An 18,286-nucleotide genomic window follows, 5' to 3' on the forward strand; every position below is an offset into this window, starting at 1 on the left:
TGTGTGGATCTTGGATTTACATTCTCTATTTACAGCCACGGTTTCCCTTCTGGGGGTAGGAGCCTCCCAAGATAGACCTGAGGAGTTTCATGATGAGTCAAATTGTATCTTTTTAACTCTTTTTCTTTTGAAATATTGGATATTTTCAACTCTTCACCTAGTCAATTAAAATAGTCTGAGGAGTAAAACTCAGTTTGAACACATGCAGCCAGTAGAGGGAGCCAATCCAGAAGCGGTAACATCAGCAGACTTGGGAAGAGGAGAGGGAAGTGAACAGTTACAGTTAAGAGTTTGTAAATTCAGGCGATATATATGTTTGTATACAGTCTGCAGTTCAGACACTGTAGAGAAAAGGAAAAACGCATGTGCAGGCAGGTGGCACTGTAGTATACTGACTGGAACCAGATAAATGGTAAATAACTGCATTTGCCTAAATCCTGCAGCAGTTACTGCTACAGTCAATACATCCGAACACAAATAAGGATTTGAAATTTACAGTAAAAACCTGCAAATAAACTAAACAGTGTTTAAGTAAGAGTAAAAAGCCTGATCGACACACACACACAGTTAAACTAAGAACACACAGAACACTGAACACTGTCTTGACATTTTATTGGGATGAAAACATGCTCGAGCAAAATGAACAGCAACAACAATCACAACGTGAAGCTCCAGCATGAAATGAAGAAAACAAGTCGAAAGTACGATAATCACAGACATGCTGAGGCCAGTTTCTGACTAAATACATATAATAAGTCCCTATTCTATAGAACCACAACCCAACCTGGAACTGCTTGTGAGAGACAGAAGATTCTACAGTTAAGAAAAGCTCCTGAGGCAGAGAGGAAGGCTTTGTATTAGGAGTTCATCTTTAGTCTTAGCATTCTGACTTTTTTCACAAAGAAACCAAAAAAAACACGTCTATCTCGTTAATTTCAGCTTTATTTTCGCAACATTTTGACCTTATTTTCAAAAGGAACCAAATATCTTCAACTGATTTAGTTCAAGTTAATTTGTATTCTCATTTCTGCTTTATTGTTTAGCATTTTAACCCTTTTAACAAACCCAATCCCCTGATTTCGTTTGACTTTGGCAGTGTTTAAACTTCACTCTAAAAAAAAATTGCCCTCTAATTTCTGATTTCAACTTTATTTGCCACATTTCGACTTTGTCCTCAAAAGCAAAAAAATATCTTCCTCTAATTTAGTTCAACTTAATCTTAAACATTTAACTTTAGTCTCGACATTTTCGATTTTATTCTTGACATTCCGACTTCACCTAAGAAATACAAGAGAATCTTCCTCAGATTGAGTTTGACTCTAATTTTCAAAATGCAAAAGGAAAGAAAATCCTGCTCTTCTCATGTCATCTCTTCTGTCCGACCCGATTCCTCCTCTGTAGAGGTGTGATGGCGATGCAGGGTGAATATGCGGCAGCACAGAGTTGAACAGTGGCACTAAAAGCTCTTTTCCCTGCTGTCCACTGCTCGTGATTAAGATGTGAAGCTGCTATGGTATGATACACCTGTGCTCTGTTGTATTCTCTGATCCTAACCCTGACAATGTTGCAGTGCTGAAAGAAAAAATAATTACGTTCTATCTCAGTTTGAGATGAAACATTAAGCTAAGAAGACTTCTTGGATGGTTACAATGGTGACCAATAGAGACAATGGAGACGGAAGGTGATTGAGTCTGACCCCTTTTTTTGGACCTGGTATCAGACATTGGAGCCGGCTGTGGAGTCGGTACCTGCTCGCCCAGCCTCCTTGGCCCCGTCTTTCTCTGACGTCTGGGTGACAGCCTGAGCAGGGGACGGGCTAGAGTGCCGCTGGCGTCTCATGAAGGGGAACACGCTGAGAAGAACACAACTTGTGAATGTCGGAGGATAAATGAGAGTTTTAAAGCAAAAGGAGAATAATGTAACAGTGATATCACCTCTTCTTGGTCTCCTGGGGGACAATAGCTTTGGCCAGCATGTTCTTGTATAGGTCAGACTTGAGATATCTCGGGAAGGAGTCCTAAACACAAACACACACACACACACACACACACACACACACACACACACACACACACACACACACACACACACAAATTTGACTATTTGTGAAGACATTGACTGACATAATGCATTCACCACTCTCCCAAACACGGCTGCTACAGACAACTACAGCTGTCTACAACACATCATGCTGCAATGTTAAAACACATTTGATCACATGACAACTGCTGCTACATCTCGGCCCTGTCTTCCAGTGACTTCAGTGAAGGATATGAGAACAGTGTAAATATAATATATGTCTTCTAGGGTTGAATTTGCAGTATACAATACACAGTATATCTTTCAGCTTGAATCTAAACCTGACTATAAACCAAGCTGAGTTTAGAATCTCTTAAAGGTCCCATACCACTGTTTGAACCATAGACTCTATATAAGCATGGATGACAATAAGAGCACCCCAGAAGTGAAGCCAAAGCACCTAGATTGCTCCCTAGTGTCTGGCTGCAGTATAGTTCCTACATCCTGCCTCTTCCATGTTAGTGGATGGGGCAGAGACCAAATAAAAGAAATCGTAAAACACGTCAAATAGAGTTTTCTCAAATATTGTCTGATATATAGAAAATATTGTGACATTTTAGGTTTCTAGTTCTTATTATACTCATTCAAAGGTGTAATCATCTTATAAATTTGGTTCAAATTAGTTATGTTTTGCTCAAAAAATGACTGATAGCAATTGGTTGAGCATGTGTAACATTGTAGTGACTCTCACTTGTCTATAACAACTTCCTCTGGGTAAAAGCGAGGAATCACTTAAAACCTGAAAAGCTTATTTGTCATGCAACTCAAAACAAGTTGATTAATAGTGAAGTCCATTAAACCATGTCATGAAAAGTTCTTAGCATATGGTAAGTATCGTGTAGAGTCAGTGATCAGACCTTTTTCATGAGGAAGTAGATGTGCATCTGTGCGTCATCCATAACAAAACGATGTGGGTGTCTGATCCCGTGCATAGTTTTATCCATGGTCTTACTGTCGATGTTGACCCAGCGGGCAGCTCCGGGAGCCAGGAAGTTTCTGAATCACACACGGGAGAGAGGCCGTCACCTGACAGTGAACGTGAGGGTGTGTTCCTGCACGTTGGTCTGCTTGCACTCTTACTTGTACGCCTCCTCCACTTTCTCTATGATCCTGGAGCTCTCTCCATGTCTGATGTCCTCGCAGGCCTGCCAGAAACACAGGTTCTCCGCTGAGGGCAGAGACACGGACAGTGAGCAGCCGAGGACGGACGGAGGTCGACAAAACCACAGTGATGCAGGATGAGGTGAAACACAACAAGAGAATTTCTATAGCATGGGTGGCCTCTGTGGAAAACCTTGGCCCCTGGCAGTATATCATATAGTGCAGAATGGGGGGGAGGTAAGGAAATCCCTTTCTCGTCTTCTGTCCTTTACCTTCCTCTCTCGCTCTTAATTCCATATAACTTTCCTCTCTCTAACCCTCCTATGTATTCTTATCATCCTCCCAGTGGTCATTAAATTAATTTTCCTCTACCCTCCGATCTCTCGCCGCTGGGACTGGAAAATATCATTAATGAAGATGATGAAATTCTGGATGCTGATAAGAAGGAGAATCAATTAACGGTAAATGCATTGGTACTGTAATGAGCTTTTGTGTAGATGATTCTGTTTGCAGAGCTCCACTGCCACATTATTGTGATTCAGGCTTAATTAATAATTAAATAAACATGGTAGAAGAAATATTGGATATTCTGTGTCAATAATTATAATCCAGGACATGGACTTGTATTATTCTATCTATCCATCCATCCATCCATTATCTGCACTGCTTATCCTCTGAGCGTCATGGGGGAATGAAGCCAATTGTATTATTATTTATTATCAGCATTATTATTGTTGTTACTACTACTATTAACTAGTGCTGCTTTGATTATTAACATCTATAAGTCACACTATTCTTGTCGCCTCCACCAGGGAGGTCATGATTTTGTCATGGTGTCGCTCATCCGCTAGTAGGATTCCTTGGAACTTGGTTGAAGGATGTGGTGTCAGGGTTAGGGTTTTTATGTTAACAACGATGGTTACACAACTATTCCTGGTCCGCCTCTCGTCCAACTAGGATAATATGTCTTTGCATTTGTAAACCATTACGAGCATTTTAAGTCACTCTTGCTCACCGCTGAACTCTTTCTCCAGATAGGTCATAAACTCCCGCCGCCCCATGGCATCGTTCAGAAGCTCCATGAAGCTGAAGCTCCAGCGCTCCACTCGAAGACGTGTCGGGGTCTGCACCCTGCTCACAGAAAAAACACACAAACAGTGCAAACATTCAGAGAAAACTGGAGCATTCAGCAGAAGAGCATTCAAAATACAATGGCTTTATTTTGAATTTTAATATGATTGGGTTTGCAAAGGGAGGATAAAACGTTGAAACCAGAAGAAGACTTCGAGATTTTTGTGGACTACTTTACCATCATGCACCGTGGTTAGGATTTATTATAAATGGTGTATTATAATGTGTGTGTGTTCGCTCACATTCCTGCGTTCATCGACCAGTGTGCAGGGTCATCGGAAATCCAGGGGTTACTGGGAAGGCATCCTTGCATAATGGGATCGTGGGTCTGGTACTGCTCGCTGTATTTCACAAAACTGCTCATAAACACACACACACACACACACACACACACACACACACACACACACACACACACACACAGTATTATTGTATTAGTGTTGCAGATCTTAGAACTTAACGGCCATTAATTCCAACTTGCCTCAGGAAAAGTCCATTAGTGGCTCTTACAGCGGGGGCACTAAGCCCCATGTACGTGAGTGTGTTTGTGTGTGTTTGAGTCTGTGGCAGAGAAGTAAATTTGGGTTAAGGCAGCATCCCATCCATTAGTCCTCATGTGTGTGTGCACATGTGAATGTGTGACTGCATATGTGCGTTCATCAAAGTGAGACCAACCCCTCTAGGCAGATGGATGACTTTATACGGTTTCTTCCGAGGGCCCTTCTACAGAATTCGATCTGTAAACACACACACACACACACACACAGCTGCAATATACACTCAATGTACTTAAAGTAATAATATATGAATTAAATATAATGTTTACCTCGCTTTTGTAGTAGTCACTGTTCTAGTTCTGTAAATGGAAAGTGTCATCAGATTAGGTCACACACTGACATTTTTACATATTTATACTATGAAATCATATGAACTGTGTCACCTATACAAGATGTGGTGTTAAATATTATACAAGGATATATTCTGATAATAGACTTTATGTAAAGATGGACGACGCATGTCCACTTCCTCCAGCTCGCCAAAAATAAAGCCTGTGTCTGTGTAGTAGTGATCGGGGAAATGGATTACGAGTCAGTCTCAGCCGTCAATCATAATATTTTACCCTGTTTTTGTTACATCAAATTAAAACTAAATTTGAATGAACACTTTAACGTACATAAGTGTGACAATAACAACCTAAATTGACAGAAATCATCTTTGAGAAAAATGTATTTGGTGTGTTGCTGTCACGGAGGAGGTTCGGTTTATGCCCTACACTGCAGCCGGCCTGTTTTGTGGAGCCATCATGTCGATCATGTTATAGATAGTGATTCTGAAAAATTTGGAAAGTAGGCTTCCATTGAGATTAATTACTGAATGTAATATTTTAATATAGATATATAGGTATATCTATATATCTATATATCTATATCTCTCTATATATAATCCTCATCACAGAAAGATATATTCTGTGGAATGCAAATTCCAATGTGGAACAATGAATATGCTACCATGTCATGTCAGGGCCTGAAACTATTAAAGTCCACATTTATAAGAAGATGGTCATATATTGTAATGGTGTACTCTATAGCATAGTGCACCTCACTTGCTTACTTACTTTGAATTAATCCCAGCAGGAAGGACGAGGGAAAGCAGTACATCAAGGAGAAAAGAGATAGATAGTAGACGTGTTATCAAACTTTCTGTTTCGGAGGGGAACATAAACAGGATGTTAAGATATCAGATGATGTCACTAACCAAGATAACTCGTGTGCTGTAGTCATTTGGTCTCTCGAGACCAATGTCCAATATATTATGTGTCCCGGGCTGGAAAAAAGGATAAACATAAATACGCATACTAATAAGTATAGTGTGTTTGTCACTGTATGTGTGTGTGTGTGTGTGTCTGATAAGAAGTGATGCGTGTGAGTGAGCACTTATCCTTCCTCAGGCTTTCCACTCCACTAGCTCTGACTTTTATATCCAGGTTTTTTCTTTCTTTTTCTCCATGCGTTCGTACCTAATTCATAGGGGCAAGACAAGATGGAGTCCCTCCTCCTCCAAACCCTTGTCCTCTGCCTCACCCTCTTCTTACTCCCCCAGTACCACTACACTTCCCATCATGCCTTTCCCCTTGCCTCCTGCCACTCACAGCCTTCTGTCTGTCTCCACGTAAGAATCAGAGGGACAGAAATGTATGTTTTTACCTCTCTCTCTCTCTCTCTCTCTCTCTCTCTCTCTCTCTCTCTCTCTCTCTCTCTCGCTCTCTCTCTCTCTCTCTCTTCTTGTCAGCTCAAGCTTTTACCAGATGGGTTAAATATTTCATGCAGAAGGCAGAAGGAACTCTGGGTGAACATTAGTTGGACTTCTGACTGTTTTATATACTCTAGTGTAGTATGCTATATAATAGTATAGTATGGTGTGGTGTGGTGTGGTTTGGTGTGGTGTAGTGGGGGGAAGTGGAGTGTAGTATAGTATAGTGGTGAATTTCAGAATAGTAGACAGTATATCACGATGGGATATAAGATAGGTTAGTAAAGTAGACTAATTTTGGAGTAGAGAAGCATCGGGTAGAGTAGAGAAGAGTAGATGAGCACTGCATGGGTTAAGTAGAGGAGAGTAGCATTGGGTAACGTAGAGTAGAGACATTTTCAGAACAGTAGAGTAGTGTAGTGTAGAGGAGCTGGTCCTGTCAATCTAGGTACAGTCCAGAACCGTTGTGTAGAGTAGTGTTGGATAGAGTAGAATAAGATAGAGCACAGTAGAGTAATTTCGAGTAACATGAACTCACCGGGGGTCTGTTGATGAGCCAGTAAGACTGCTCCTGACATTCTAGAACAATGCGGTCGGCCTTCCGCCTCTGCTTGGATGCTCTGGAGATGAATCACACTGTAAGTTTGTGTGTGTGAGTGTGAACGTGTGTGTGTATGTGTGTGTATCTCTGGCCTGTCCAAATGTACCTGAGCTGTTCTCTTGCTTGCATCACCACAAAGTCCCAGGTGTGGTTGATCCTCTTGTGCAGCACACTGTACCTCTCCTAAAATAAGAAAAAGGAACGATGACATGGGCCCATTAGAGCACACTGACTGCTGCATAATTCATCATACACACACTCTGTTCTTCACACAGATAGTCGCACGCACAGACACTTTTCTCACCTTTTCATATTCCATCAGCTCTCCTTGTTTCCTTATGTTCTTTTTAGCCAAATAGATTGCTGACGGGGTAAAACAAAAGGAGCAAGGAGAGAGAGGAAAACAGAGGTGAAAGAGCTACATCGCTATTTTTGCTTCCGTACTGTAGCAGGAGCGTCTCCTTCAGTTTGCGTCTGTCTTACCATAGTCGAGTTCTGTGGCAGGCCACCGGGTGCTGGTCCAGAAGTAAGGAGTCTGAGAGAAACAAGTGACATTTTAAAGTTTCTGACGGACATTGATGTTTAAGCGGGTGATGGAAAAGTGGCAGATGGGTGAGGGATTAGGAAGTGGGCTAACGGAGAGAGAGGGTGACAGATAGAGACAATTTGACCATTTAGCTTGGCAGAAAGCACATAGGGATCATCGTCTGACCTGGAAACGGTATGGTGTCTCATCGGCACGCAACACAAGAGATCTTGGCTCCTTGAGAGGGTAAATGTACCCGTATCTCACCAGCATACCTCCAAGGTGATAAGACTCTGTGAAACACCACAGAAGAAGAAGAGGCAGTAGCCAAATTAATCAATGGACTGGAATGCAGATTATGATTCTTGAGGTGATGGACCAATCATCTCAACTTTTAAAGTAATCATTCCTCTTTTTCATGTATCTTCTCAGACATTCATTTGTATAATAAGGTCTGATTTGTAATTCACTCGAGCTGCCAGCAATCTCTCCGAAATCAGGGATTTGTTCCAATGATGAAATGCTCCATCAATCTCCTGTCCTGACTCATCTTATAGAAGTAGTAGTTCTCTCTAACTACTTTTTTGACTGGCAGCTACTGGAAAAAGCTGTGCGAAGCACTTTCATCATCACTTTTTTTGCCTGACTGGCTCTTCTCTCCCCTCCTCCTTCCTCCTGAGGTGGAAACCTCCACAGGGACCTTAATCAACTCCAGGTCATCAGGTGAGTTAATCAATCTCAGATTCCTCTGGGGTTCACCCTGCTCCTGTTTACTGGAAACCGCCACACATAACCACCACGTCAGCTCGAGAGAGAAAACACCATATCCCGGCAACGCGTTGGAAGAGACACACAACAAGCACGTCACACTGAGCCTGGAGAACCACTAGCAGGCCCGTCAACGTCCTTTATCACATACACAGGGTAGTTATCAGGGAAGCTACTTACCCTCTTCAGAGATGTTGTATTTGTGGATCAACCAATCAATTACATCACGGCCTGCAGAGAAAGAGAGAAAGGAGTCAAGAAAAGAGGGCAAACGTTCTCCCTCTGCTCTGCAAAGCTCGCACTATTCTCCAAAATCCACTGCTGCATTATTCATGACCACTGGGACAAACACCGGCTGCAATGTGCCTGTCCACACATCCACACACAGATGCCAATGCACACTGACAGTAAGGGGTACAAACATGAATATAGATATACACATGCACACGCACAGACACATATGCACACGCACAATTATACACACACACACACACACAAAACTCACCTGTCATGGCATGTGGAATGACAGTGATCAGGAGCCTCTGGTTTCTCATCTTCATGCCCATGTCAGGGTCCTGCATGGCCACAATCACTTTCTCCATCTGCCAAGAGGACAATCACATGCACACACACACACACACACACACACACACACACACACACACACACACACACACACACACACACACACACATACACACACATATACACACGAACACACACGCACACACAAACACACACACACACACACACACAAGCAGTCAAAGATGCAGAGATGCATACATATAAACACACGTTAAACACTCAGAAATTCCAATAAACAATGCACATGATGTAATGCCCTTTTCACCAGATGTTTTCTTACAGGAATACATTTAATAACTTTCACGTTTGAGGGATTTACAAATACCTGTATCTGCAGTATTAATATCATCCAATACAAACAATCTGTGCGGGCATGGACCTCACCTTTCGAAAGCATGCCATCTGATCCCGGTGCCAGCCTCCCTTGGCCAGCGTGTTGATGGTCATCTTGCAGGATGCTCGGGATCAGTCGACGGGACGGTGAAGTGCAGCAGGACCGAAGTGCTGCCGGGAGCGCGCAGCAGAGAGTGCACCGCCGCTTCTTTTTTTTCTCTCTCCCATCAGCAGGCGGTCGGGTGCCTGCGGGCGCGCCCCCGCGTAGATTAGAGAGGATTACAGCGTGGAAGTCACTTCCATTATGATATATAGTTTCTGTGCAGAGGCGAAAACAGCAGCTCGTCCACAAGTCTGACACTGAAAAGGTCAATTAAATCCATAATTCACCAGGGAATATATGACGATTAATCATGTGTCTCCACCTAAAAGTCTCGTTTGTTATCAGTCCATCTTCTTTTATTTCTATGGCCCATATAAATCACAATTTTTCTCATCGTGTTTGACAAGGTGCGACATCCTCTGTTCTTAACAATCAACAAGAGAAAGGAAAAACTACCAAAGAACCCTCGTAATAGGGGAAAAACACAGAAACCTCAGGGAGAGACACATGGGAGGGATTCCTCTCCCAGGACAGACAGACGTCCTGTGTAGCTGAACACTGCGACGAAATCACAGTATTTACAAAAAATTTATAGAAATGAGTTTTTACCATAATGGAGAGGTGTATCAATTTGTTTACAGTTTTTATACATAAGACAGTGTCCGATAGAGATGGATGGAGCAGCAATGACAATTGAAATGGAGGAGTTATTGTCAGTAATGAAAGAATCAGAAAGAATAGAATGGTGTGAGTGGACACATTGAAGCAGTTTTGTTGTAATTATAGTCCTTGATCAGCCACCAACACATTACCACACAGTACTCCTATCAGAAGTATATAATAGTATAAAATCATATCATATCATATCATATCATATTCCATACTCCATATACCATATTATATAATTTGCATATATGTTATTATAATATCATATCATGTACCTATATGTTATTACAATATACTATATTATAATATATAAACAGCTAAAATCTATGAATAATATTAATAAAAAATGTAATTTAGAAAAGAAAAAACATGTAGCCTATATAGCATGTTTATATGTTATGTGTATATACATATATAAAATAATAGCAATAACAATTGTAAAATTAATAATGAGTTGAACTGAATATATATATACATCTAAAACAAAACAAGTCTGTATGAGAAGCAGATTTGGTGTATGAATATAAGTACATTTTACTTGCATTGTGTTATTTGAAAAAGGTAAAAAGATAAACACGGACTCCACAGTCTTTGTTGACATGGTTCACGCAGCACATGCAGCCTCTCGACGGTGGAAGTCAAATGACCTTTGTCCCATGCAGGGTTCCGTAGACACAGGAAGTGATTCCGTTGTCGTTCTGGGATAATTCACCAGCCCGATTGTCGGCAATTTCATTGAGTAAAATTAAACATCTAAAGGTAAGGGCTAGTTTAAGCGCACGGTTTAGTCCAGAGAACCCTTCTGTGGTGATATAGAGACGCGAGGGTCGTTGTGGAATAGAGAAATATGTTTTTAGCTAACCTTGCTAACATTAGCTGTAGCAGGGAGGGACAGACCCAATGTGAAGATTGTGTTCCGCTTGAATAAAGTGACGTTGCAGAAGTGAACTGAGCTGGAATCACTATTAATAAATACATTTACATAGTCTGTTGCCTGTAGAGCACTTTGAATAACCTGGGTCAGTGATATGCTGCTAACTAAGTGAACGTGCTCGGACTTGATATCAGTTTGTGAAACATGAGTTTGTAATAGGACTGGACGATGTGGCCACAAATTATATAAAGATAAAAGTTGATACTGATAATTATCAAGATGGCACTCATAATGCTATTTCAGTTAAGTTAGAGACAGATTTCTGCTCCTGGGTGAAGGTTGTGATATTAAACTCTTCTTTATGAGCTTAAAATGTAAAAAGCAACAAAACATTTTACACATCTGAAATAAATGAATGAGGTGTTATACCTCCTCAGTGTGTTTGCACAATATCTGTGCTTTATATTGATTTAATGAATGTCTGTTATATTGCTGTTGATGAAAATTATGTCATTAGTCGATGATAGATTGATATTGTTTCGTCTCCTAGCTCTAGTTTGGAATTGACCTTCTTTAATCTGAGCCCATCACATGGTTGTTTATTCCTCTTTTTCTTTGTTGCATAGGCTGAGAACAATGCATTGTCATGTAATAGCTAGATATTTACATTACAGGACGTGTGTAATAGCAGAGGCTTTATTATTTTCACATTCTCTAATTGAAATGGCACTTTTTTCACATGGGTCTGTGTCAGGTGCCAATGGGGGACATCCGTCAGTCGTTGCTGCCTCGGGATGTCCTGAGTGCAGCCAAGGAGCTGCTGTACCACCTGGACATCTACATCTGTAACATGGTGCAGTCTGGGCGGCAGCCTCCTCAGGTGGACTCCAAAACCGTGGAGCTGGTCGAGGAGTTCATTCTGCACACACCCAAGGACAGAAACACTCCTGGCAGGGTAAGACATGCGCCTGACATGCATGTGTGCAGATAACAGACAGACAAGCAAACAGACAATTGATTATGGGCGTGTTTTCTCTTTTCCTTTAGAGAATGAGTGCTCTCCAGGAGCTGCAGCTCTTGGAGATCATGTGCAGCTGTTTTCAGGAGCAGAGCCGTGACACTGTCCGTCAGCTTATGTTCTCCGCCCTCTTCAGTCTCCAAGGCAACCAGGCTGATGAGAGCCGCATGGCACTTTTAGGCAAACTGGTCTCGATGGCCGTCGCTGTGGGCAGGATTCCTATCTTGGAATGCGCCGCCACCTGGCTACAGGTGAGGTTTAAAACAGGCATAAAACACATACTTGAAACAGATGGGTATTAATTGTGACAATCGTTTGGTCTTTACATTTGTATTGTGTTTTGAATGTGTGTGTGTACTGAATGTGGATGCGCTGAACTTAAGCCTGTTGTTGTGTTTGTGTCTTGCAGAGATCCCACCGTTTGTACTGCATACGTCTGGCCCAGGTGCTGGTAGACGACTACTGTAGCATGGTGCCAGGCTCGGTTCCCACTCTTCAGAACATCCACAGTGCCAGCCCACGCTTCTGCTGTCAGTTCATCACCGCAGTCACCACCCTCTATGACCTCACATCAGGTACTTTGGTGCCGCGACACAAATGTACAAAAATATCTACCAACTGGGATCTCCATAATATGTGATTTCATTGTCAACATCTTTTTAATTGTAGTTTTTGAACCTATAAATTACACCGTAAATATTATTGAGACGGTAAATAAACTTATAATAGGGAGAATGGCATCTCTGTCATTGCCACAGAACCTCCCTAACACCTAGAATTGTGCTAAGTTACTCTGGTGCTTAATGCTGCAACATTTGTGTTGTGCCAAAAAAGTAGCAGGGTGATTTTTTTTTTTACCAGAATGAGTATTGGACAGGCAGAGTAATAGGTAGACAAATAGAGGGCAAGCAATGGTAACAGCAAAGAGTGATGGTAACCAACACGACAGCAAATAACACTTAGTTAGACATCTTTTCAGCAGTGTAAAAACTTTTAGTATCATTATGAAATTCTAGCTGTACAAATATAGTATAACAACAAATATAACTATGCATTATATTTGTACGTAATTCTGTAACCTTCACAGTCGACGTGGTTCTTTGCTTTTTGAGGTTGCCTGTTCCTTTTCCGTCAGCTTGCAAACAAATGTATGTGTTTACCAATGACCATGGAGCAGCTCGAACCCAGACTGTATTTACCACACTGATAAAAACATGAATTACACCTGTTACCTGAAGGGGGACCCCAAGTATAGCGGAGCAATTCTTGTATTTTGTTGCTTTCAAAGACTAAAAGTAATGCTACCCCTAAATATTATCTCTCTTTGTCGATTTAACTTTTGTGTGTGTGTTTTTTGTGTGTGTGTGTGTGTGTGTGTAGAGGAACTCACCCCTCCATTAGAACTCCTCCAGATGATTGTTTCTTGGATCCAAGATGACCCTCGTCTGGTCCTCATCACTTTCCTGAATACACCCCTCTCTGGCAACCAGCCAATCAGCTCCCTTGATGTCACACCTTTAGGGGGTTTGGTGCGTTGGTGCGTCAAAGCACCGCTGACCTACAGGGGGGACAAGAAGCAGGTGCTGACCAATGGCAGCACTGACAATGAGCAAGAGACGGGGCCTCTTTTCTCTGCCCTTCATCTAAGTGTTTTACAGGTACGTGTGTGTTCTTTGCTCTTAAATTCAGATTAATGTACATGCAGTAATCAAGTCCGGGACATTTTTAATTTTGAAACTCACTCTACATGTTAGAGTACACAACAGTGAAGGTAATCCCATTGTCCATCTGCTACCTGTAGGTCCTCATGCTCCTGCCAAATATTCTAAATGAGAAGGGGCTGTTCGGTCGCCTGGCGCTGCTCCAGTTGGAGTCCTTGGCTGCGCTGACCTCTGACCTCTCCAGACTGTTGGACCAGGCCGACAAACATACGCACACGTCATCCTCAGACACACTCTTGTTGTCCCAACTGACCCTGGACAGGCTGGCACAGGCCCTGCAGGTGGCCCTGGCCAATGGAGCCCTGCTTTGCTCAAGAGGTAAGAGTGTGGATAGAGGGGGTGGGGAAGTGTTTGAGAGGTAGTGGATAGGGAATGTTAAGAAGAGGAGAGGACGATTAAAGCTGTTAAAACTTTAAACACAGCAAGAGAGTATGGGACATAATGTCCGGGAACATCAGGCAAGGGGTGGCAACTTCTCTTTTCTACATTTTACAAAGGAAAAATTGGGTTAAATGTGCGGAGCAACTGACGGTTACATTTGCATTCTCACATTCAGCCTCTCAGAAATTGTACAGACGTCATTGCATGTATGAAAGCAGCTTAAAGGGATAGTTCACAGAAATATGAAAATTCTCTAATTATCTATTCACCACAATGCCCATGGAGGGATGGGTAAAGTGTTTGAGTCCACAAAACACTTCCGAAGTCTCATGGCTAAACTTTGTCGCAGCCAATGTGACCTCTTCTTCAGACCAGTGCGACATGAACGTGGCTCCAAGGAGGATATCAGAGGAAATTCAGGCTAAAAACAAGGTGTAAATGACCTCGTTTCAAGTGTAATACGAATGTCGTGGCTTGCAGACAAGTATGGAGGCATGTTGTGTTTTTCCTCTGTTGTTTGTTTACGTCTGAAGAAGTGGTTCCATTTAGTTGTGAGTAGATGATGAGTGAATTTTAATGTTTCTGTGAATTATGCCTTTAAGAGAGTTACAGTGTCAGAAGGACTCCTGCCTGGTGATCGTTTGAACACCTTTGTTGCTGCAGGCCCGCACAGGCCAATGTATGAAAAGTTACAGATTTTAGTCGGTGGTTTGATAAGTAACTGATTTGTCGGTGGGATTGTACATTCATCATGTGGATTGTTCCATCAAGCTGCGGTGTTGAGTGCTTACTACGTGTAATTTTGTCTCCGCAGAGGATCTGAGAGCCATCTGTTCCCGCCTCCCCCACAACAAGTGAGAACCAAATCTGTGTTTTAATTCTGTCAGGACATCATCTCCACAGAATGTTTTCTATCTACATTTTTCAGTAGTGGTGTTGAAGTGAGCACCAGTAAACATCCCTGCAAGTGCAACTCAAATGCAGATTCAGTTCCTGTCATTTTAAACTGTGGAGACTGAGACTGAGCTGTGCAGCTTCATTGACAAAATGATTTGAAATTGAATACGAATGTAAATTGGACCCTTTGCAAATTATGTTGTTATCAATTACTTTGTTATATTATATAAACATAACGTGTTTAAATGACTACATATATCCTTTCTCCTTCGTCTCTTCACTGTTTCTCCAGTTTGCTCCAGTTGGTGTTGTCGGGCCCCGTGATGTACTACAACAACATCCACACCCCTCCGCTGGCCTTCAGCCCGCACGCAGCTCACTCTCCCATCGCCTCGCATCCCACACACCCCCCACACACCCCGCACACACCCCTCACCACCCACCCTTCCTCTCACCCTCCGTACCCGGGGCAGCCTTTCATTACGGGGATGCCCTTTCCCTTCCGACCCAGCCACTAAAAGGAAACGGTGTCCGTCGTGTTTGCAGATGTGAAGACGTGTGTGTTGTGGGTGATGACTGCTGTCGTGGACACGTGTACATTTACGTGTGAATGAGAATGATGTTTTACGATGTTATTAAGCACATTTTGTGTCTGAGGAAGTCTGTGAGGCTTACGTTTGTTCAATAAATATTTTTTTACTGCACTCTTGGTGGTTGTGCTTTATCCAACCCCTTCTGGTGGTCAGCTAAATTGTGCTTTCACTAAATATTTGTGCAAATAGCTCAATATATTCTCTCTGTCAAACAATCTTGACAGGTGTATTTGCTGGAATAGCAAGTGGAATACAATCTACTTTCACTTCTTGTATTTGAATTCAAGTATATAAGTGCATGCTCACACCTCCAGAGGCCCAGACTGAGCTCCACAAGTCAAAATATCTAAAGGTAGACTTTTCACATCTGTTTCAAACTTGACGTGTTTTATTACGTAACCGAAGATGTCCGAGTTTGAGGGGCCAAGCTCTGGGTTCAAGAGCTGAGCTGTGTTTTGGGAAAGATAGTTTATCGTTTGTCTGCAGCACAGCTACAAAAAAAACGAAAAGGGCTGTTCAACCCTCCGCAGGACCTCAGCTGCCCTCACCAGAGAAGAGAATTGCATCATCCACTGTGGTCTCTCCAAGTGAGCGTGATGGCTGCCTTTTACTTTTGGTGTAGGAGGATGAGTTGTGGCAGATTGGTGTTTAGGACCCTAATGGGCATGCTTGATGTGTCTACATCCCATGTCTTTTAATTTCTCCTTACTCATTATCTACTTTTAGGATTTTTATTATTAATACAATATTACCATTCATTACTTATCAGTCTTAAGTGCAGCTGTAATTTGATATAGCACATTCTACTATAAATGTATCCAGTCTCACGTCCATTCAAAAGGAGCAGACCCCCATCCCATTGTTACTAACAAGTGTACACAGGCTACTGTTCAAGGCTGATTATAGTGTTCACACTGTAAGATTGTACTGTCTGTGGGCCCCCCCTCCCCCCTACAGAAGTCATGGGTGGGACAGTGATAAGGGTATCTTATGCATTACTGTTTGGCTGAGGGAAGGGGCACAGCAGATAATATTCGAGGGAAAAAGGCGGGATCGGAGAGAAAGAGTGTGTGAGCGTTGCTTCTGTAAATCATACAGGTGCTGAGGGGTGGACTCCAGATTCTTCTGTTAGAAAAACAAAACCAATTCAAAGCAAGAAGTAGCATAATAGCTTACTAGTAGATCGCATACCCTCCGCCAAGGCCTGAACACTTTTATCGAGCTAATCCAAATTTCAAATACTCAAAGAAAACAGTTTATTCTCTGAGAAAACGGTGAAAATATTAAAAGCATCATGCGATGTTAAAGCAGTGGCTTATCTAGGATCTAAATCAGGGGCCATAAAGGGGCCACAATTTTTACAGTGGAGCCAATTATATGTCCAACATCCATCCACAATTCCTGATTCTTAAAGAAGTCATTCCTTGTTCACTGTTAGCTCTATTGCTTTGATTCAAAGCCACACATTGAACATATTTTGAAAATGATCCCTTGTTCAAACACATTGTGTTCTTCTAAGAATGTAATTCGGGTTTCATATTTTTCCAGATTAAACTCACAAACAGTGTAGAAAATCCAAGAGATAGCCGAGCCAATGTGACCAATCCCGAATATAATTTCACATTTTTATTCAAATCGCATTGTCTAACTATATAATGTATGTGTACATTTCTTACAATCTGGAACTTTTCAAGATGTAAAAAGAAAAGTCAAACAGCCATGTGTGTATCAGGGGCCCATCAGATTTCCTCTGGACAGCCCAGGTCTGCCCTTGTGTCAAAGAAAAATCCCCGGATTCTGCCAGCTGATACGGATCCACGCCAAAATTCGGTGGCTTCTTCTTTTACCTAAACGGGATCCTTTCACCCTGTTCAGTTGTTTTTGTGTTATCTTGCTTACAAACAAACCAACTAACACACAAACGGACAGGGGTGAAAACATAACCTCCTGAGTGGAGGTAATAACAAGTTCAAAAAGAGTTTTTCCTTTTCAGCTTAATATTCACTCAAGTTTTTTCCTCTTAATACTCCCCAGCCAGAGCTGTTTTTTTCTGCACAGTAACATGTAGTATGAAGTGAAGAGCACATTGTCGATGGTTTTCAGAGGAAACCAGGGTTGGTGTTGGTCTGCTTCCCCTCTGCAGGTACCAACTGTGGTTTTACAGGAGCATTTGTGAGACGCTACAGTTTCCAGTAAGAATGAAAAGCCTCCCAAGGCCAAGTACGAAATATGACCCCCTGGCAACTCCAAAGCTAACCACGAACCAGACGGGTGAATGTTATTTCTGAGACGTTAGCCCATGAAAACCTGCTCTGCCTTTACCGGATGAACGAGGCTTTGAAAAGTGCGAAACCCTCAAACTGATCAAGCCTGAAATAACAGAAAGGCAGAAGTGACTGTGTGAGCTGATTTTCACTCAGTCTTTTTGCTGGATGTTGGGTTTTGCAAAGCTTCAGTGGTTCGTTTCTTTGCAGGTGTTAATCTATTTACACTCCCTCTGTCAGAAATAGGGTAACTATGGAAAGCACCTGCAGTTTCAGAGTGAACAAAGCACCTAGCAACTTAACAGAACCGACTCATGGAAGTCATATATTTAACAGTATATGGATGTGAATAAATATAACAATGTGTATCATTAACAGGCTTGTTCTGTCAGATC

At 42.0% G+C, this 18,286-nt stretch overlaps 2 protein-coding genes across 2 annotated transcripts; one reads left to right on the plus strand and one right to left on the minus strand.

Annotated features, from left to right (window-relative positions):
• Positions 1–595: 595 nt before the first annotated feature.
• On the minus strand, positions 596–11,051 carry rgs11 (regulator of G protein signaling 11). Its single transcript, XM_053438585.1, has 18 exons — positions 10,791–11,051; positions 9,426–9,734; positions 8,962–9,058; positions 8,637–8,687; positions 7,875–7,981; positions 7,646–7,697; positions 7,467–7,525; positions 7,269–7,345; positions 7,100–7,181; positions 6,067–6,135; positions 5,138–5,161; positions 4,987–5,048; positions 4,554–4,667; positions 4,196–4,311; positions 3,160–3,247; positions 2,937–3,075; positions 1,935–2,017; positions 596–1,852 (listed from the first exon to the last, which is right to left on the minus strand). Exons 2-18 carry the CDS (start codon positions 9,486–9,488, stop codon positions 1,717–1,719), a joined length of 1,419 nt encoding a protein of 472 aa, XP_053294560.1. The 5' UTR covers positions 9,489–9,734; positions 10,791–11,051; the 3' UTR covers positions 596–1,716.
• ints15 (integrator complex subunit 15) lies at positions 10,771–15,731 on the plus strand. The gene is made up of 8 exons (XM_053438586.1): positions 10,771–10,902; positions 11,772–11,972; positions 12,065–12,286; positions 12,445–12,610; positions 13,416–13,693; positions 13,837–14,074; positions 14,952–14,991; positions 15,327–15,731. The coding sequence occupies exons 2-8, from the start codon at positions 11,778–11,780 to the stop codon at positions 15,550–15,552; spliced, it is 1,365 nt and encodes a 454-aa protein (XP_053294561.1). The 5' UTR covers positions 10,771–10,902; positions 11,772–11,777; the 3' UTR covers positions 15,553–15,731.
• The last annotated feature ends 2,555 nt before the right edge of the window (positions 15,732–18,286 follow it).

This window comes from Pleuronectes platessa, chromosome 13 (assembly GCF_947347685.1).
Source record: "Pleuronectes platessa chromosome 13, fPlePla1.1, whole genome shotgun sequence".
Lineage (NCBI taxonomy): Eukaryota > Metazoa > Chordata > Actinopteri > Pleuronectiformes > Pleuronectidae > Pleuronectes > Pleuronectes platessa.